The sequence below is a fragment of the Rhincodon typus genome, chromosome 7 (genome assembly GCF_021869965.1).
Source record: "Rhincodon typus isolate 14 chromosome 7, sRhiTyp1.1, whole genome shotgun sequence".
Taxonomy (NCBI): domain Eukaryota; kingdom Metazoa; phylum Chordata; class Chondrichthyes; order Orectolobiformes; family Rhincodontidae; genus Rhincodon; species Rhincodon typus.
In genome coordinates this window covers 41,907,726-41,930,375 of record NC_063338.1, presented here as the reverse complement: position 1 = coordinate 41,930,375, position 22,650 = coordinate 41,907,726, and the positions used below count along the sequence as shown (strand labels likewise).

The 22,650-nt window shown below is 38.3% G+C and overlaps 1 protein-coding gene across 4 annotated transcripts in view; it reads left to right on the top strand.

Moving 5' to 3' along the window:
- mtx2 (metaxin 2) overlaps positions 1-21,367 on the top strand; it is a 77,183-nt gene extending 55,816 nt beyond the window's left edge. For all 4 annotated transcript variants that reach the window (XM_048598787.1, XM_020521366.2, XM_048598788.1 and 1 more), the window contains 6 exons: positions 8,806-8,882; positions 9,340-9,432; positions 9,633-9,671; positions 11,307-11,432; positions 20,102-20,178; positions 20,855-21,367. In XM_048598787.1, the coding sequence (XP_048454744.1) occupies positions 8,806-8,882; positions 9,340-9,432; positions 9,633-9,671; positions 11,307-11,432; positions 20,102-20,178; positions 20,855-21,065 (623 nt within the window). In that variant the 3' untranslated portion in view covers positions 21,066-21,367. The remainder of the gene's footprint in view (positions 1-8,805; positions 8,883-9,339; positions 9,433-9,632; positions 9,672-11,306; positions 11,433-20,101; positions 20,179-20,854) is intronic.
- Positions 21,368-22,650: the final 1,283 nt, after the last annotated feature.

Genomic DNA, 22,650 nt, shown 5'->3' with positions numbered 1-22,650 from the left:
GTATTCTAGGTAGCTGTGGGAGTCGGTGGGCTTGAAATGAATATCGGTTTCTAGGTGGTTGCCCGATATGGAGACAGAGAGGTCCAGGAAGGGGAGAGAGGTGTTAGAGATGGTCCAGGTAAACTTATGTTTTGAGTTCTGCTCTGGAGTGTCAGCTTTGATTTTTGTACTGAACCCTAGAATGAGACTCTAAATGACCAATGTTTACTTTAGCTACTTTTTGCACACTTATCAAAGCTCTTATAATCTTATTTGTATTCCTGGCCAGTTAACTCTCACGTTTAGTTTTTTTGTTGTTAATGTTCTTTTTCTGTCTGGTTTCTAAAACGATCTCAGTCCTCAGGTTTACTACTATCCTTTGCAAATTTGTAAACCTGTTCTTTAATCTATAACTTTCATCTGTGCATTTTTCTTGCTTGAGTATTTTTAATGGATTTTTTTGTGTAACATTTTGAATTGTTTGTTTAATTGCATCTCGCTTTTTATTTACTACCATACTTTTCATCTATTTATCCACTTGCCCTTAGCCGGCAGTCCTCACATTTTATATAATTGGCTTTCTTCTTTAACTCTGGTTTTGGACTGAACTATGTTGCTTTTAAATTTAAAATGGAAGTCCATTGTATTACCTTTTCCCAGATTACTAATTAAACCTACCTTATTGTACAATATTAGGTGTAAACTAACTTTATGCCTAAAATAAGAAAGTGATGGAAATAATTCAGTCTAGCAGACCTGTAAAATAAAACAGCTAATATTTTTAGTTGGATGTGACTCATCAGACGTCTCAACATCTGTAATGTTCAGTTTTTGTTTTAACTTTACGCGTAGTTTGTTCCACGTTGTATTGTTCTAGAAAACTTTACAAAGGTCTACAATCAGCTTGTGAACTCATCTTCCAGATTGTCTTTGCCAATTTGATTTGTTTATAAGAAATATGTTCATATTAAATCCCTCATGATTAATACTTTATTGACTGATGTGTCTGTCTGTATTTTCAACACTTTATTTCCCATTGCCAGCATGCAGAATATTTTCCTCCTGTATTAATACTTTTGCTTTTAATTGTCTATTAGTTGCTGTTTCATTAACTTAACATGCTGTTCAGCTGAGTTATGGCTTGTAAGCTGTGAATACCTAAGACAATTCAAGAATTTATGGGCAGCACGGTGGCTCAGTGGTTAGCACTGCTGCCTGACAGCTCCAGAGACTTAGGTTCAATTTCAGCCTCAGGCAAATGTCTATGTGGAGTTTGCACATTCTCCTCATGTCTGCATGGGTTTCCTCTGGGTGCTCCGGTTTCCTCCTACAATCCAAAGATGTGCAGGGTAGGTGGATTGGCCATGCTAAATTGCCCATAGTGTCCAGAGGTGTGTAGGTTAGATGGATTAGCCATGGGGAATGCAGGGTAACAGGAATAGTGTGGAGGGGAGAGTCTGGGTGGGATGCTCTTTGGAGAGTCAGTGTGGACTTGTGGGGCCAAATGGCCTGTTTCCACACTGGAGGGATTCTGTGAATTAGCTCATCCATCTGTTAATGCATTTCATCTGTTTGTAGGAAACAAGCAAAAACAGAAATTGCTGGAGAAACTCAGCAAGTCTTCAAAACATCCGGAAGAAGAGTCACTAGACTGGAATGATTAATTCTGCTTTCTCCCCACAGATGATGCCAGACCTGCTGAGTTTCTCCAGCTCTTTGTTTTGTATTAGCAAGAAAATACTGTTGGGAAATTAATGGGGTTAAAGGCTGATAAACTACCAGGGCTAATAATCTATGGCCGAGAGTACTATAGAAAGTGGTCCTTAGATGTGTCTTCCAAAATTTGTCTCCCAAAATTCTGTAGATTCCATAGATTTTATAGTTCCAACAGATTGGAGGGTGGCAAATGTAGCCTCACTTTAAAAAGGGAGGGAGGGGGAGAAAAACAGAACTATAGACGAATTAGCCTAACATCAGTAGTGGGGAAATGCTAGAGTATTATAAAAGATGTGACAACAGAACACTTGGAGAGCATTGACAGGATTGGACAAAGTCCGAATTGTTTTATGAAAGGCAAATCATGCTTACCAAATCTATGCAGTTTTTTTCAAGGATGTTACTAGTAGAATAGATAAGGAAGTACCAGTGGATGTGGTGTATTTGGATTTTCAGAAGGCTTTTGATAAGAGGTTAATAGACAAAATTAAAACATATGGGTTAGAAGGTAAAATATTGGAACGGATTGAGCATTGTTTGACATATGGGAAACAGAGTAGGAATAAATGCATCTTTGCCTGACATACGGGAAACCGTGCAGGAACAAATGCGTCTCTGCCTGCTACCCAGAAAATGAGTGACTAGAGGGGATAGCACAAGGATTGTGCTTGGGCCCCAGCATGTTCACAATAAATATGAATGACCTGAATGAGTGAACCAAATGAAGTGTGTTGAAGTTTGCTGAAGACCTAAAATTGGGCAGGGTTGGGAGTTGTAGGGAGGATACAAGGAGGCTATAAGGTGATTTAGATGAGTCAATGGGCAAACACGTAGCAGATGCAATGCAGCATGGATAAATGTGCTGTTACACTATGGTGTGAAAAATAGAAAGGCAAAGTATTATTTAAAAAGTGTGATATAGTGAGAAATATGAATGTGTACACAGATCTAGGTATCCATATACAAAGGGATCCAGGTGTCCTTGTACACCTGTTAATGAAAGTAGACAGTCAAATGCAGTAGGCAATTCAGAAGGCAAATGGTATATTGGACATCATTGCAAAAGAATTTGAGTTCAGAAGTGGGGATATCTTAACTGCAGTTATAAAGGGTTTTGGTGAGAACACATCTGGAGTATTAAATGCAGGTTCAGTCTTCTTTCACAAAAAAGAATATATTTTTCATTGTGGGAGTAAGGCAGAAGTTCACTAGGCTGATCCAGGGGATGACATAACTGTCTTATGAGGAAAGATGGTTTGAATAGAGTTATAGACTTGTATAAAGTTTAGTACGATGGGGGTGTTGGGGTGCATGGGATCTGATTGAAATATTTAAAGTTCTAACCAGCCTGGGTGCAAACAGTTCAGGGCAGATGTTTATCCTTGTTGGGTAGTCTAAGACCAAAGATCACAGTCTCAGGATATGGGGCAATCCATTTAGGATTGGGATAAGGAAAGATTTCTTCACTCAAAGAACAAATAGCAGTACAGCACAGGAACAAGTCCTTTAGTACTCCAAAACCTGTGCCGACACATTTTGCCCTTCCATACTAAAACTGTCTTCACTTACAGTATCCGAATCCCTCTGTTCCCATCCTAATAATGTATTCATCCAGGTGCTTCTTGAATGCTGTTATTGTGTCTGCTTCCACCACCACCTCTGGCAGTGTGTTCCAGGCACTCACCACCCTTGGTGTGAAAAACTTGCCTTGCACATCTCCTTTGAACTTCTCACCCTCCACACCTTGAACCTGTGTCCCTTAGTAATTTACCCCTCCACCCTGGGAAAAAGCCTTATTCTTTCCAGCACATCCATGCCATTCACAATCTTATAAACTCCTATCAGGTTGCCCCTCAACCTCCTGCGTTCCAGTGAAAACAAACCCAGTCTATCCAATCTTTCTTCATCGCTAAAATCCCCCATACCGGGCAACATCCTGGTAAACTTTTTCTGTACCCTTTCCAAAGCATCCACATCCCTCTGGTAGTGTGGTGTCATAGGCCTTTTTTACTATATTATCTACCTGCACTGCACTTCAGCGATCTGTGGACCTGCACACCCAGATTGCTCTGCATATCAATGCTCCTAAAGGTTCTGCCATTCACTGTAGAATTTTCTGCCACAGAAAGATGTCAAGTCATTGAATATATTCAGAAAAGAGATTGATCGTTTTTTAGATATTAAATGCATCAAAGTGTGGGGAGAAAGCAGGAATATGACATTGAGGTAGATGATCAGCCATGACCATAGTGTATGGTGGAACAGGTTCAAAGACCCAAATGGCCCACTCCTGCTCCTAGTTCCTACATATCTGTTTTATGAGGTACTGTCCCAGGTTTACTTGTGGAATCAAGATTTGGTGACAACTGCAAATCTTGTTATCTGGTGCACCAGTTTCATCATTGCTAATGTGCTGCAGAGTTTGCTTCATTTCTAATTAGAATATGCCACAGTAAGCTTGTCAAGCTTTCAGTCATTTGTCGATGATCTATGAACTGCAGTGTTGTCACATTCACCATTAAGAGTCACTGGAGGGTGTCAGTGAATAGAAACCATAACTTCTTAAATGCATCCCTTTGCAAGTTTAAGATTTCTGTCAGTTCTGCTACAGTGTGCATGATCTATGAATCCAGGCCGCCCCCAAGTCACTACATTATAAATGATTAATTTAAACAAGCTAACCTTGAATTGTTAACTTGTTTTATTTTATTGAGTGAGACTCAAAATTTGAAATTTTTGTGGACAGCAGCAATTTACATTATGGCATGCTGATGTTTCTCTGAAATATTTTTGGGATATATATATACGACAAATTACTTAAACTTTGTGTCAACTTGTAATTATTATGTGCATTAGCCTAACTGCAAAATATGTTTGCTTGTTTGTGGCTTTTCTGAGTACTGGAAAGGAAATGGCCTTTTAAATTCTGAAAATTATATTTTAATTTAAATGAACTCTGGACATATGGGGAATAGCAGTATTCAAACTGAAAATCGCAGGTGTTCTGAGTCGATACTCAAATATCTTAAGTTTAATCTTGGCAACAGTAATCTATTTTTAACACCTGAAAGTTTAAACATAATAGTGGTGCAATAAATCAGGCTCCTGCCAGATCACTTAGACCATTGTTTTAAATCTGTGCAGCATTAATGCTGAAAACTGGCTTAAATGAAGGAAGTTTGCTATTAGTTTTACTGGGGCAGGATTCTGATAATTGCCTAACTTTTTTTGCTGAAGGTAATGATGAGTGGCACAAAGGTCACAAGAAAATAGTGGCAGAAGTAACTTACTCTGTAATTTTAGTTTTCTTTTGCACCCTTGTACAATCTAGATATGCCATTAGAATAGCACAAGTCTCAGGGGAATGTGCTTTGTAATATGATCCTAAGATGTAGGAGCAGAAGTCAGCTACTCAACCCATCAGGTCTCTTCTGCCATTCAAGAGGATTATGATCTGATATCATCCTCAACTCCATCCATATTCCTGCCTTTTCTTCACAACCTGTAACTCTCTTACTCAAGAAAAATTGGTCTTTCAGCCTTGAATACACTTAACAACACAACTCTCCAATTCTCTTTGGTAAAGAATTCCACAGACTCATATTGGGTGACCCCAACTCTGCGAGTATTCCATCTGCTTCTAGACTCTCCCAGAAGGGGAAACAACTTATCTACCCTATTATCATCTCATAACTATCTTATCTGTATTGATAAGGTCACCTCATATTCTTCGAAGCGTCATTGAGTACAGGCCTAACCAAATCCTGGTAAATCACCTCTGCACCCTATTCAGTAGCTTGGTTGTAATCAGCACTTTGAGGGGAAAAGGCAGAAAAAAAGTGTTTTTTTTAACCCCCCTTTGAGCTGCCATGGGTGGAAATAATTCAAAGGTGTGAGGAAACAAAATACAGCAAATTTTTTCCTAACCAGCACCTATGGGACCAGGGATGTGGCAGTTGATCAGATATTCTGGTTGATCAAGAGGTCCACATTAATCTCTGTAAAAGCACACACTAAGTAATAGAAGTTTAATGCAGGGATATACACATCACTGCTATACTTCGTTTACAGCATAAATCACTTAAATAATGATGTAATTTTGCCTTAAAAAAAACTTGGCAGCAGAGAGCCTTCATACATACATCCTCAACTGACTATTCAGACATCGCGATAATACAGTAAACTTACAGTATTTCAGGTATATAGTTTTTGCTGATTTGTCAAGAATGTTGGTTCATTAGGTACTATTTTTAAAAAAGCTTGCTGTAGATAAATTGGTTATTAACTAATTCTGAATAGTAAAATATATCAGCAAGGTGAGAACTGTCAAAAATGAGGTGGGACTCCCCAGATAAAAGTACTTTGTTTCAGGTGATTATCCAAAAAATAGTATAGGCAATTAATAAATAATTCCCATAGGCCTTAATTGAGGCAGGAAATTACTATGGTTCAAGAACTATCTGAATATAACTAAATATTCAGGGAGATGTGACTTATCGAAAGGATAGAATGTTGTTCTAAGAAACTGTTCTGAGTGCAGTCTGTGAATTCTTCCTCATGGCTACCTCTGCCAATGTGACTTTCCCAAACTACATGAAGATTGAATCCACCCATGGTTAATGTTCTCTTTTTTTTAACATGCTCTCCTTATATCCTGATTTATTCCCTGTCCTACAGTATGGCTACTATTACATGGCTTTTAGACTGCTCCCACCAGTACCATCTTCCCATTATTATTTCTTACCTCTGGCCACACAAATTCTACATCTTCTGATCCAGGATATTTCTTGCTAATGTACTAATTCCACCTTGTACTCACAAAGTTACCCACCACCTTTTGTTCCTGCCTCTCCTTTCAATAAATCATGTATCCTTGAAAATTTAGTAATTTCCTGCCTCAATAATGGCCCGTGCAAATATTTATTAAATGCCTATACTATTTTTTTGTATTATTATCTTTAAAAAATGACAATCCTTTCCTCTTAGGAGTCCTACCTCATTTTAAGCAGTTCTCACCTTACAGATATACTTCGCTCCTCAGAATTAGTTCATAACTAACTATTTTGTTTCCTCACACCTTTGACATATCACCAACCATAGTAATTTTAAGGAGAGAATAATCTTTTTTTTATCCCTTTTTCTTTCCAAGTGCTGAATTCTCCTTGCTATCCGGTTTCATAACTGTTGCTTATTTTCTGAGACCTCTCCAAGCAACTGTAATTGACATGCTAACCACCAATGTTTAGCACTGATCTCCACAGTTTCTTAAACTGTCTGCAGATTGATGTTGATCAATCTTTTACTGCCTTCATTTCTTGTCATTATCCAAAAATGTCCTGAAATTATACGTCTCTGAAATCTTTAATTTTGATGTGATGAGTGATCTGTCACAGGGATCAATGTTGAGGCCTCAATTATTTACCATCTATATAAATGACTTGGATGAAGGGACCAAATGTATTCTTGCTAAATTTGCTGATGATGAAAAAAGATAGCTGGGAAAATTAATTATGAAGAAGACATAGTGAGTCTACAAAGGGATAGAAACAGGTGTAGGTGGACAAAATGTTGGCAGATGGAGTATAGTGTGGGTAAATGTGGACCTGTCCAGTTTGGCAGGAAGAATAGAGAAGAAACTTAAGATTTGAATGGAAAGAGGTTGTAGAGTTCTTGAGTACAGAAAGATATGGGTGACCTGATGCATGAATAAAAGGTTAGTATGCAGGTGCAGCAAGTGATTAGGAAGGCAAATAGAATGTTGTTTTGTATTGCAAGGGAAATGGAATATTAAAGGATGGTTGTTTTGCCACAGTGTAATCAGACATTGCTGAGACCTCATCTCAAGGTCTTATGTACAATTTTAATCTTCTTACTTCATAGCGAATATAAATAAGTTAGAAGCAGTTCTGACAGTAGTATTCTGCTCTTGTGGTCAATGTGCAGAGGAAGCAGCTTTAAATGAAAGTACACCATTTTCGCCTATTTTGCATGTTACCATTGGGTTTCGTGGTGAAAACACTTGGAGCTACGGAACATCAAGCAAAATCCTGAAGTTTATTTAAGTGAAAAGGCATTTAACTTATTCAGTCTCTATTTGGCAGTGATCTTGTTTACTGGACTTTAGGGCCATTTCTCTCATGCAATTTTTAAGTTGTCGGCCTTTGGGGTTTTGTCTATTACTGCAAAGCTGCTCGTCAACTTTTCTGAATATTGTGAATAAAACACTATCCAATAATACTCCACAAACTCTCTCTATAAATTGACTTCCAATTCTGTACTTGTTCATAATTAATAGCATCAAACCGCTGGCAGCAATGTTTACACTTCCCCTTTAGACAAGTGAGAATACATTGCTGATGTTTGATTTCAATGAAGATAGCTGGATAACTGTCCTTGATTAACTTTATAAATTAAGCTTGATATTATAGATTTATAGATACATGGCAAATAGGAGGAAACTGGAATCCCTTAAACCAATTTGTGATCTCCCAGTAGTGGGCTTTTCCAGTGTCTCGGTGATCAACTGAACTACATGGATCTACAAGAGTGAACTTATAATCAATACTAATTTCATCCTAGAAAATTTGCTCATGCCATTAGATTTTTGAACAAGTGGGCTTGACTAAATATAAAATATTTAAAAAGTACATTATTGCAGTGCAAACTGATTACAAATACACAACGTAAAGTACATTTGAAAATAGAAAACAGATAATAACATTTTTTCCCCCAGGGTATATATTTGTATTAGCATATCATTTGAAATTGAACCTGTTAACGTACGATTTTGTGTAGAGATAGTAGGAACTGCCGATGCTGGAGAATCTGAGATAACATGGTGTAGAGCTGGATGAACACAGCAGGCCAAGCAGCAAAGGGTCTAGACCTGAAACGTCAGCTTTCCTGCTCCTCTGATGCTGCTTGGCCTGCTGTTTGCATCCAGCTGTACACTGTTATCTACAGTTTTGTGTACTTCTTTTGTTCTCATGACGTTTTGATGGTTTTTTTGAGTGATATTCAAAGTTTTAATCTTTTCAAGCCTTTTTGACAATTGTTTCCATTTCCTTTATAAAGTTATTGTAACAACCAAAGTATTTTTGATTTCCATAGGCAAGGCTCCCTTTATACATGTTGGTAATCATGTTGTATCAGAACTTGGCCCCATAGTACAGTTTGCAAAAGCCAAGGTAAGAAAAGTTACTGCTACATTTGTTATTGCAACTGTAAACGCCACTTCATCTGTTACTTTTTAGGCAATTGTGCAGGTTTAGCATCTATCTAAAAAAAGTATCCATTTCCATATTTAATTTAGTACTTTTTCTTTATTCTTCAATGTGTAATATTGTCCAAAACTATCATGAGTCATGGGTAATTTTTGGCATTTCAAATCCTCTAAATTTATGATCAATTAAATATTGGAGTTTAAGTTAATAGAATAACTTTGTTAAAATGAAAATGTGTATTTTTTAGTAAAATAATTATAATGTGCAATCTACAGGTATTAAGACTATTTTGATGTACATTTTTCACAACTCTTGTATTGGTGATAATGTGATTAATTAAAAGGAAATTGTTGGTGATTTCGGCTTGACTTATGAGCTTATCTACTGTTGAATCTTGTATCTGTGTAATATGACTCTTTAGGGTCACTCACTCAGTGATGGACTGGATGAAATTCAAAAGGCTGAGATGAAAGCCTACACAGAATTGGTGAATAATATGCTGTTGACAGCAGAGGTATGTTAGATCAAAGAATTATTGCCTTATCTTTTGTTCTTTTAATATAGTAAACCAATAACAAACATCACCATTGGTATTTTCTGTTCCATTGATTAATGATTGCAACTAAAGTTGTCATGTTTAATATAGTTTTGCAATTTACCATCAGATGTGTGATTAATTCTTGTCTAACTTTTGGTATATGTTTTACCTTACAGCTTTACATACAGTGGTGTGATGATAGTACATCAGCAAAGGTGAGAAATCTGTCAGCATTCACAACAATTTATTTAATGAAATAAGCTAGTAATTTTGTGCAAGCATCAACATTGATGGTGTTAGCTTCAGCGCTACAGAAATCATTGCATACTTCTGTTCCATTTCAGAAGCGTTGCATTCACAAATACTCTGAAACAGAATAATTTTATAAGTATTCCAATTAATAGTAAATATGTTTTGTTAAGGTCAAGGAGTGCAAACTTGCAGCACCCTGAGAATTTTGTTTTATTTGTTCTTGGGACGTGAAATCACTGGTCATTTATTGGCTATCTTTGACTGCCTTCGAACAGCTGGTGATGAGCAGTCTTCAACTGACAGGCTTGTTAAGCCACTTCAGAGAGCAGTTAAGAGTTACCCACATTATCGTGGGTCTGAAGACCCATGCGAGATTGTCAAGGATGACAGATTTTGTTCCCTGATGGACACGAGAACAAGGGGATTTCTGAGACCATCTAATAGTTTATGATCATTATTGATGAGACTGGCATTTCTCCTCCGGTTTATTTATAAATTAATGGAATTCAAATTCCTCCATCTGCAATGAACTTTATAGAGGGCGTTTTTCTTTTGGCCAGTCAAAAGATCAGTCAGCACCTTGCCAACGTAAATCCAGCTGTTACACCGTGGGTTTGACATCTGTGCTTCATCGTTTGGATGTTTGCCCAAACAGATCATTCAACAATCATGTTAATGTTAAATAGAGAATGTGTATGGTTGACAGAGAAAAACTTTCACAAAGATTAAAAAATGTGAGGTGCCCTGTTCAATGTTTTGTGAGATTTAATTATCAAATCATGGGATTCTATTGGTGCATCTAATGCCAAGAGATTATTCAAAAAATTCGAAATATCTAATGAAGTGGGTGGAAGGATGATTTTTTAAAATGAAATCTCCATATCGGATCTGGAGTGCGAACTTTATGGTGATCTTATAGGTGAAGTGACAAAATGAATTTAATGAACCTTTGTATTAGATGCAGAAGACAGCAAATTTGATGGGTTTTAAAACATTTTGATTGTGGTTAGAGGTATATTTGTACAATTTATTCATTCAATTAATCAAGCATCCTTAATTTAATATGAATTACCAATGTTTTCTTTCAAACATTTCAAAATGGCGACCATCCACACTCAGGTTGGCAGTTCACGTTTTATACTTTGTACATAAATCAACTACTGCTTTTTGGAAGATTCTGGTGACTTCAAAGGTTAACTTGTACACCACAATCTGGGGTTGTGTTTAATTTTAATGAGAAATTTGTAAGTCTTCACTTATGTAGTCACTATTATGTTTGCGCTCTGATACAAAAGATTTTCATTTATATAATTTCCAAAGCTTGAAAGCAGCTGACAAGTGAATAAAGAATATAGAATTTATACTGATGAATGCAGTTTTTTTTTAAAAAATAAGACTTGAACTCTGGGTGAAAGGGTGCAAATTCCAGCCCAATCTATTTGAACTGGTACTACTCATACATTTATAGATTCTAAGGCTATCGTGGTTTTGGATGACTTGACTGCTACTATTAAGTGGTCTCTTACACTGTATATTTCTTGATATTTTATATATTGTACAAAATTAAAGACCGTTAATGAACCTTTTGATGCTTTCAGATAACTCGTTCTAGATATGGTTCGCCATATCCTTGGCCTTTAAACCACGTATTAGCCTATCAGAAACAATGGGAAGTAAGGCGCAAGATGAAAGCAATTGGGTGGGGTGGAAAATCTCTAAAGCAGGTCAGGCACTAATATTTTTCCTTTGTTGCCATTGTTGTATTTATTACTTGTTCTCTAACTCCGTGCTGATAACACACAAGTTTGTATTGTATGAAACAATTTGCTATATTTAAAATAAAGTAATTTGAGGTAGAATTAATCTTTTAGATTTATCCTGGAATTCACATGCTGGAGTTTCTTTCCTAACAGTTCATCAGTATGAATGTTCTGATTTTCAGGCCAGCAAGTTGTGGACTTAAATATGTGTTGCATAATGGAACCTTGCAGAATTCTCGGCACAAACATGCACTGTTATTACTTGGGAAATTTAAACTCCGGATGGGTTGATCTTGCTGCCTTGGGTCCTTTTAGGTCTCCGAACCCAAGTCCAGGGTTGGAAACTTTGGCCAGATACCTGAGACTTAACCAGATATTTACTGAGAAGTATTACATAGTTTAATCTCTAGCGTAACTCTGAGATTAACCAGCATAACAGAACTGAGCATAATAGCCAATACCACCTCCAAATCACCACAACTGTTCCCCAAAACCTATGCCTACTACCTCTTACAACCTACACAATCTGACTCGAAAACTTTTCCATGTACCCATACACATTCTCAACTGAGTCATTTTTTCACCACTACCACTACACGCGCTTTGCACAGAGATGCACTCTCCTGTTAGAAGGTTTGTGAACCTTGCCTACTGCCCCAGCTGAAAATGCTAATCTGATTAGCGAGTAGAAAGTTTCCTGTGCAGATACAATGCATCAAGCTTTGCCCTTGAACAGATGATTTCCGTTTCCCATATACCCTTTAAGACCGACCTGTTTGATCAAATATTGGCCGTCTCTCTTAGTACCTCTTCTAGGGCTCAATGTAAGTTTGGCTGATTTTACCTTTGTTTGGGGACATTTTCTTTACAGTGAAGATTCTATATAAATGCAAGTTGTTGTTGCCCATACATTTGCAAATACCAATCATCAAAATGATTAAATTAATCACACCTGACACATGCATGAAGCTATTGTTATAAATTCACTCCGACATTGTGACTATTCATTCCGAAACATGTTACATTCAGTTAAAACTCAGAAGTGTCAATTGGCACCAAATCCTACTGTTAGTCGATACCATCAAGTAAATGACAATATCTTGACAAACAAAAATATACTTCACCAAATTGGATGCTACAATCTTAAACTTACTCATGCTTTTCGACTTTATAAAGTGTGCAGTAATAAACTGTTCCTACACTTTGATTAAACACCATTGCCTGTAGCTCTGGCAGCTAATCTACTGTGAAGCTGTTTATTGCCTTGCACACTCCTTCTGACAATTTATTACTTAAAGCTGTAACGTGATTCGCACAATATTAGTCATCACTGTACAGTTTCAACATAACAACCTCTAACTTGTACTCTATTGATTTAGCAATTACTTAAGCATTTTTTCATTTGTTAATTGTTGCTGAACTGTGAGAAAGCGGTTCAGCATTCTCTAGGTCAACAAATTCATTACCAATTGTGGAGAGAATGTTATCATTTTTTAAATGTGCAATGCCATGTATTTAACTGGGTTAAATTTAATCTGTGTTCTTTTTATTCATTTTATTTGTTCATGTGATGTGAATGTTGCTGGTAAGATCAACATTTATTGCCCATCCCTAATTGCCCTTGGGAACGTGGTGGAGAGCTGGCTTCTTGAACTGCTACAGTCCTTGTGGATTCTACTTGAATTTTATCTTATTAATTTTCTGTTTGTTCATATTTAGGTGTCTCTGCTGACACCAATTCCATTTTAATATCTCAGTTTGAGTTCCTCTTATACAGTTTGTGAATCAGAAATGTTGGCATATGAGGAGGATCATTGGTAGAGACATGATGATGGAGTGGTCACAGATAGAAAGATGCCATCATGAAAGTTTACGATGCATTACTGAGACTGCTCAGCAGCAATATATAAATAGAGCCAATGACAGACATTACAGGCCATGGTACTACTGCTCACCCAGATCTGTGGCCTATGCCCCGGCGTGGGTGCAGTGCCTCCCTTAACCTCCCCTCCTGATGTTGGCACAGTGCTTCCCGTAACCACTCTGACGTGGGGCAGTTCATCCCGTAAACCCCCCCCCCCCCCCAAATAACATGAGCACAGTGCTTCCCCCAACCCCAACCCCCTCCTACGTGGATGCAGTGCGTTCCCCTGTCCCGCCTCACTCCCACCCCTGAAGTGGGCGCAGAGCCTATCCCATCCCTCAAGGGGTCCCCCACAATCTGACCCAAGCACAGTGCTACCCCACCCCAGATGCCAACCCAATAACTGCAAGGACCTCCTAGCCTCCCCAAGAGGCCCTGATTTATCCGCTTTGTCTGCCCTGGCCCCTGGGAAGAGAAGAAACCTCCAAGTTGCAAAACTGATGTAAGTGAGCACCCATGAACATTGACTCCTGTCAGAAAATTGACCTAAAAATTGTATTCTTTAACCTTGTAAGAAAGCTGAGAGGTAATCTTCTTTCAGTGAGTATGGCAGTGAATTAAATGGGGACTGTGGTCTGAAAAACATTCACATGGTAAACCGATAGAGCAGGAGGTTGTATTGATGACGGGCATTTTTACAGCTGCTCTCAACTCTTGGTTTTGTCTTCGATTAGTGGTAGCATGGTCACCTCTGGGTCAGAAGGTCATGAATTCAAATTCTGCCCCATGGACATGAGTACATAATCTAATGTGAAGCTTCAGTGCAGTACTATACTGTCATAAGTACTGTCTGTTGGGTGCAATGTTAAATCAAGGCCTTTCTCCTGTCTTGAGAGGAAGTAAGATAAATTATGGCACTATTTGAAAAAGCAGGAGAGGTTTCTCTGTGTCCTGGCCAATATTTATCTCTCAAAAGATATTTCTAAAATGGATGATTTGATCATTCTCTTATTTGTGGAATCTTGCTTTGCTCAGTTTGGCTTCTGTGTTTCTTGTGTTTCTGGCACTGGCAAGGTAGGCAGCATTCAGGCTCCAGGTAGCTGTTTCCTCTTTTCTTTCCTTGTCTGTTTTGTCGTCTGTCTTCTTCATTTCCTTCATCTTCCTTTGGGCAGTGGCGGAGAAGGTGACATCATGGAGGAGAGCAGTCAGAGTGGAACTGTTAGTGAGGCGGCAGCTTGGCCTCGCAGTGAAGCCAGGGACTTCAGGCTTTGGCATGGAGGCAGTGTGGCATGCCCAGAGTGGGGACTCCAGATGGCAGTTTCAGCAGAGCCAAGGACTCACGGATGCGGTAGGCCCCGAGCAGGGACTCCAGGCTTCGTCGAAGGATCAGCAAAGCCAGGGACGCCTGGAGTGGAGACTCCAGATTATCAGCATGGTGGTGGTGGCAGATCCTGGTTGTGATAGGCCAGGAGCCAGGGTCTCCAGCATAGGACCCAATATCAGTGGCCCATCAGCGAGGTGGGCCCAACAACAAAGGGATGGCACCTGAAGTGTGGCGATTCCAGCGTTGGTGGGTCCAGTGCAGGTGCCGTTGGTCAGCTGGCTTGGAACTCTGGACTCATGGTGTAAGCAGAGGAACTAAGATGGACATTCTATCAGCTTTATCCTTTCTTCTTCGTATTCTTAAAATATTCAAATGACACCGGATTGTAGCTACGATTGAAGCTTTTCACTGTATTTTACTGTGTTGTTCATTGTAGAGTACAAGTGACAATAAATCATCATTCATTCATAATTCATTATCATTCCTTATTTACAACAATGGTTATGCTTCAAAAGTACTTCAGTACCAGTAATGCACTTGGGATATTCATGGGTTGTAAACTATTGTTATATAAATGTCAGTTCTTTAAAATAAATTCTCTGTGCACATGCTGGTCAACATCCAGAGTAGACTTCTGAGAGATTCTTTGTTAACATATTGGCTTTTCTGACAAGGCAATTGCAAAATTATGAATCTTTGCACGCAAAGATTGTCTCAACCTGATTCTACTGCACATTTCTGACCGGGGACACTGCTGTCAAAGAAATGTGCAGCAGTGTCCCCTGGAAAACTCCATCTGAGTGGATTAGAGTTGGGGAGGGAGGACATTTCCAATTATTATAGCACTAGCTGGCATATTCTGGAAAGTGTTTAATGATCCAGTTTCTATAACCAAATTATGTGGGTGAGTTGGAAGGATTTGGAGCAATTACTGTTCCACATCTATAAACTCCCTGTTCATCGCAGGCACCTTAAACGTCAGGTTAGAGCACTTAAGATTCTATTGTTCTTCAGCTCTGGCGTTTTGCATTGAAATCTCTCTGCAGTTGCCCTCCCCCTCAGTAGCCTCCCTCACCCTCACTCACTCTGTTCTCTGTCATGAAGTAAATGGGAATTATTGGATTTAAATTTAAATTTCTTCAAAAACACTAGTGAAATATGCTCCATATGGATCACACTGTCTTTGATGTTTTTGAAAGTTTGCCTTTCAAATTGTTGGAAGGCTAACACAAGCCTCCTTGCTTTCCTTTCAACTGTGGAGTGCTATTGGTGTCAAGGATTAAGCTTTCTTTGAAAGAAAAGACTATCTGGACACTATGTTATCATCATTATCTTTAATAATATCGATACCACATGTCATAAATGTAACAACCTCAGATCAGACTCCTGGCTCTCTCACTGGCTTGCATGTTTTATCAGTTTGACTATCTCAAAAGTCTAACTCATTCTGAACAGAGTCCTTTATTATCAACAGTTTAATTCTTTTAGGCAACTTACACAATTTCAACTGAATTCTGCTGAAACCACCTGTAGCCTGGTGGTTCTAACCTAAAAATTGACTAGCCTAACATCTATTGTTGAAAAAGTATCAGAATTAATTATTAAGAAAGTAACAGCAAAAAATTTGGAAAACTGTAACTAAGCAGAGTCAACATAGCTTCATGAGAGGGAAATTGTGTCTGACTAATTTATTAGAGTCTTTCGAGGAAGTCTCAACTAGAATGAATAGAAAGGAAACAGTAGCTCTGTTGTATTTGGACTTCATGAAGGCGGTTGATAAGGTATGGTATTGGAGGTAGTATATTGGCACGGATATAGAATTGGATCATGTGCATAAAACAGCAAGTGGGGATAAGGGTTTCTTTTTCAGGTTGGCAACACCCAACCAGTGGGTGCCCACAGGGATCATGCTGTGACCGCGACTGTTTACAGTATATGTTAATGACTTGGAGGAAGGAAGTGAATAAAACTGGAGCCAAATTTGCAGACAACACAGAATTAGGTAGGTTGTGACAAGGATACAAACAGTATACAGGAGACATTGATCAGTAAGGTAAGTGTGGAAAAAATTGGCAAATGCAGTATAATGTGGGAAAATGCAAAGTTGTTTATTTTGGTAGGGAGAACAAAAGAACAGAATATTATTTAAATGGAGAACAAGTGCAGAAAGCTGCAACACCAAAGGACTTGGGGGTTACTTGTGCACAAAACATAGAAAACTTGCATACAGATGCAGTGGGTAATCAGGAAGGCTAATGGACCGCTGGCCCTTATTTCAAGGGGGTTAGAGTCTAAGTTGGGAAGTCTAGCTGCAGCTGGACAACTTTTCTGTTTTATCTGTTTTCTTTGTTTTAGTTTTGGTGTTTTTTTTAAGTTCTGGTGAGAGGCAGCTGCAGCAGCAGTATTGGGCTCGTTAAATTTGATGGTCGGCTAGATGGCCAGTGCGAGGCAGTGGCAGAGGGCCTGACTGGGATTTTTGATGAGTACCCGATGCCCTACTCGTAGACCAAAGGTGAGACTGAGGATCGGTGCACAGACTGAAGGCAAGGTTGAGGCCCAGTGTAGGTGGCACCTAGATTGAGGCTTTGGCCGTCCGGGATCCCAGGAGTGAGCCCAATGCATGATGGAGGTTCCCCCAACATCTGCAGCGATGATGCGCAGAGAAAGCACGCTGAAGACAAGAAAATTGAATCCTTGTAGGAAGTGCGGTCCCAGCATGGCTAAGCACTTAATAAAGATTGTAACTGTTGAACTTTTAGCTTTATTTCTTCATTGTTCAACTTAACACTGCAGTCCTTCTTAGTATTAACTTTTAACTTTTTATGGTACACTATAGTGACTGGAAAGTTAACTTTTAACTTTGTTTTATTTCTTCGTACTTTGTTCTTAAGTTTTTGTACCTAGGTACTTGTAAGATGGTACCGTGTGTGGTGACATTGGAAACTTTTCACTGTATTTTTGTGTTTGAGTACACGTAACAATAAAGTCTAAATCTAAATCTAAATCTGACCACATCTGGAGTACTGTGAACAGTTTTGGTAAATAGGTATATGCTGTGTACTGGATGTACTTGGGCAATTTTCAAAATTTCTGGTAGATGAGAGTTTTGTAGTTGTACTTGAATAGCTTGGATAGCGAAGTGGCTGGTTCTGGATCACAAATCTTCCAATTGCTGCAATGTTGTTAGGGCCCAGAGTCTACTATGTCTTGTTTCTTGACATCTTAGAATGAATTAAATTGGTTGAAGATTGGCATTTGTAATGCTGGGGAATTGAGCTGATGGATCATCTACTCGGCACACTTCTGGCAGAAGGTAGAGCTCTTCCTGTATGTTCTGTCCTGCCGTATCATTGGTGCCTATGAACTACTCCCACGAGTGACCTCTCTACCCAAACTGATTCTACACCTTGATCTTTCAATTTAAGATCATCTCTCAGCACTGAACTAATGTTGTCTTTTAATCAATAGGGCTATTCGCAACCTTCTCCTAGCTTCCTGTCATTTCAAGATGTGAAATACGCTTAACAGTCAATCTCTGCCTTGATCACCTTTCAACTGTCTCTGTAATGCTTATCAGGTCATACATATTTCTTTGTGTGAAAACAATTAATCTTTTTTCTTACAAATGTTATCTGAAATCGGATTCATTTTTAAAACCATTTATGCAAACTCTGGTCTTGCTAATGGTGCCCTATTATGTTTGTATGCTCTGCTCCTTCCAGTCATGCTCTGGTGGTAGTTACCCATTTGTTACCTTGCTGTATTGTTGTTTCCCTTTAAGTTACTATGTGTTCTCTAACTTGATTTCTTCCCCCTCATTTTACTGCCCCACTGACATCATTCACCAGAACGTTGCTTATAATGTGGAGATTCCTACAGTCCACCTACTCCTCTGTCCTGTTCTGATGCCAGTACTCCAGGACCTGAACCTGTTTCTCCCATGGCCATCTTTAAGCCACATGTTCATCTCTTTAATTTTAGACACTTGGCACATGATTCCCAGGCTCTGACCCACTCTTGTAATTGCAGAATGTGTGTGGGTGGACTAGGTGAGTTTTTAATCATTGATAATCATATGGAATGCTGATTATGGGAGTTTAGATGTCACTAGTGATACTGAATTGAAGTGGAGATGCTTCGATTTTCTTTTATAGGAGATAGTGATTGCTCGGTATGTGTGTGGCACTAATGTTACTTGGTGCTTAGCGACCCAAGCCTGAAGGTTGTCCAGTTTAGCTGCATGCAGGCACTGATTGCTATATTATCTGAGAAATTACAAATGGAACTGAACACTGGGAAATTATCAGTGAACATCCTTACCTCTGACCTTGATTTGGAGGGAAGGTTGTTGAAAGCTGAATATAGTTGAGAATAAGATACTGTCTTGAAGATCTCCTGCAGTGATGTCCAGTAGCTGAGATGATTGGCTTCCAACAACCACGACTACCTTAATTTGCCCTGGGTAAGATTTCACCCAGTGGAAAGTTATCTCCCAATTCAAAATGACTTCAGTTTTACTCAGGCTTCTCAATTCCACACTTAGTCAAATGCTGCCTTATTGTCAAGGCCAGTTGCTCTTACCACACTGCACTGGTGGTAAGAGGAGTGAATCCTTAGGATGCTGCATGGAAGCACCTCCACCTGTAAGTTCTCCTTTAAGCTACCAGACTTGGAGCCAAATCGCTGTTGCTTCACTGTTGTTGGGTCAAAATCATGCAACTCCATCTCTAACAGCAATGTGGATATCCTTACTCAAGGACTGCAGCAGTTGAAGAAGCAGCTCAGCACCACTTTGTCTTCGGCAATTGAGAATGAACAATAGATTTTGGCCTAGCAGCAACCCCAATTTCCATAAACAAATAAAGGAAAATAATTGTCTTGATATAATGGAAGCAATTACCACAATATGGAAAAGTCTGTTGTGCCTGCCTGCTGTTTTCTTGCTTTACTAAAGAGCTGATATCAACATTTTGCTCTGTAAATATGATTGCAACACTCCTTTTCAGCCTGCAAAGTTGACAATTGTCAGATTAAAAATGGAATATTAAATTTGTTCTAATAGCAATTATCAATTGCAGAGCCATGACGGATTAATGCTAGCATTCTATTTTAATTTCTAAAATTGAGAGTGTTGAAAGTAAACAGCTTTTAAAGAAGTGTCAAGACACAGGTTTTCTGAAGTTTTGATACATTAAATTTTCAATATATAATTTGCTGGTGGGATATTACCAACCACAAATTGAGCAGTTTTTGAAATTCAAAGAAATCTAACTTCAAAGAATGTTGCATTTATATCAAATGCTGGTGGTATCTGTCTTGTGTTTACAGTTTTCAACCCAAAAGTGAGGATGATTTGGAGGAGACATTTATTAGGCACTCCATGCCAGGCTTTAGAAGTATATCATCTATATAAATTTTAACTTTTTCCTTCTGACTGACTTTTAGGTGCTTGAAGATGTGGATCGATGCTGTCAAGCTCTCTCTCAAAGGCTGGGAACCCAACCCTATTTCTTTACTAAACAGTAAGTTGCATTGTAATGATTAGAGATATGATATGAAAGAAAATGTGTGATCTTTTTAGACCAGTGATGTATTTGTTTGATTTTTGCATTTCCGCTAGTTCCACATGTTTAGACACAAGTAGAAAGGAATTCTACCACTGTGTACTTTATTTCGTCAACAGTGTTAAGAACTTTGGCAAATGAAGCACCCAGAAGCAATGCATTTTGCTATTTGAAGTGCAACATTCCATATTAAGGATGGCTTTGTTATGCACAGTAGATGCAAGGGACACAGACCATTTTTTTCTTCTACACGTAGAGAAGAAGAGCAACTGTCAGTGATCAGAAGACATTATCTTGCATGCATTTTAAGTATACTATTTTGGTATATTTAATTTATGTTCATTTGGGAAAAATGTAATTAATCTGTTAATGGCACATTTATTTATAAGGCTGATGTACCTGTATAATAAATTACAGTAATAAAAATTAAGATGGTCTGCGTCTGTGAAATCTATAGAGATTGGTTTAATTTAGTTAGGAAATGCCAACAGCATATTGGGGAACAGAAGTAGTATGTTAATATCCCTTGCAATGACCTTTTCTTCACCTGCTGCTCATGACAGAATATTGCTACAGGCTTCACTGTTGCCTTTGAAAATAATGGTTAAATAACCCTTTAACATTTGTGCCATAGGCCAACAGAACTGGATGCACTGGTGTTTGGTCATCTGTTCACCATCCTTACAACTCAGCTGACTGATGATGCACTTTGTGAAAAAGTAAAAAATTATGAAAATCTCATCAAGTTTTGCAGAAGAATAGAGCAACACTACTTCGAAGAGCATGATCAAGAGAGTGCTTTGAGTTCAGCATCCAGATGCTCAAGAGGTTCTTCCATAAAGTAATTAATTAAGGAAAAAGCAAAAGGAGGGAATGATCATTAGAAATAAAGAATTAATATAATATCAAGCTACATAAAAACTGAAGGCTGTTGAAAGAGTTGATTGCCAAGTTGTGTGTGATTAGCACAATTATAGTTCAATCTCCTGTAACATTTTTTCATGTACGATTATTCAAAGTTCTGCAGACTTAATTGTTAGCCAGATGACCTTGTGCTTTATTTTCTATTTTTAATATAAATTTAATGACAACTAGATGGAATTGTGTCTGTGAAAAACCAATTAAAGAGTAATTGGAAAACTCTAAATGTTCTCTTTGATCTTAGTGCTTTTAAATATGAGCAAACACAGTGACTCCTGATTGTCCCCCACAAGCACAAAAGGGTACAATTTGCATTACACATTAGAGGATTACTACGTTAGCTGTTCTAGCCTCAACTGGTAATCTGCTCTGTTTGGGCTTTAACACGTAAGAATTGAAAGAAGATCCTTGCTTTACTAGGTGATTAGTCCCTTTTTTGTATTAACATTCATGGGATTGCATCCTCTAGAAATGATCCTGAAAGTGGGTCAGCTCACTTGGAAGTAGTTTGCTTGTCCAAGTGCAGCCAACAGAGCAACCGCCCTATTAGCTGGTTTCTTTACATTTGGACAAATTGTTCCTTTAATTTATGACAGATTTGCTTGACCTGGATAAAATCTGACAAAGTATAAAATATAACATCAAAAGATATTTATTTTATTGAAACGTTTAAAATGTATCTTTATAATTAAATTTTCCTTCATCTCGATTGACTGGTTGTGGCAAACCTTGGCCTGCAGGTGTATCTAAGATAAATTTACATTAATGCTGCACTTTTCATGACCTCTACACAACAAACCACACCAGGATTATTATATGCAGTTTCGGTCTCCTTACCTAAGAAAAGATATGCTTGCTGTCAAGGAATGCGGCAAAGGCTAACCAGACTGAATCCTGGTATTGCAGGTTCATCTCATCACATGAGAAGAGACTGGGTCAACTAGACCTATATTCACTGGAGTTTAGAAGAATAAGTGGGGGGGGATCTCATTGAAATGTATAACGTTTTGACAGGGCTGGACAGATTTGATGCAGGGGAATTCAGAACAAGAGGTCATTGTCTCAAGGTACATTGTAGGCCATTCAGACCAAAACAAGAAATGTCTTCTCTCTGAGGGTGGTAAGCTTGTGAAATGCTCTCTGACAGAAGAGTGTATATATTTAAGGAAGGAATAGATTTCTAGAAGCTAAAGGGGTATGGATAAAGAATGTATGGTATTTGAGGTGGAGGATCTGCCTTGTGATTTTGATTGTGATTGAAGGAGCAGGTTTGATTGTCTGAATGCCTACTTCTACCCCTATGCTTCTACACTTCTATCACAGTGCTGTGCAGCTAATTAAGTATTTTTGGAATGTATTCATTGTTATAATATTGGAAAAATGGTAGCCATATTTACAAGTTACAAGCCAAGTTGCAAAGTCCCTATAGTAATGTAATAAAAGACCATATAATCAATTTATATTGTGCAATAACTATTGGTCCAGAATAATTCTTAACTTATCTTCAAA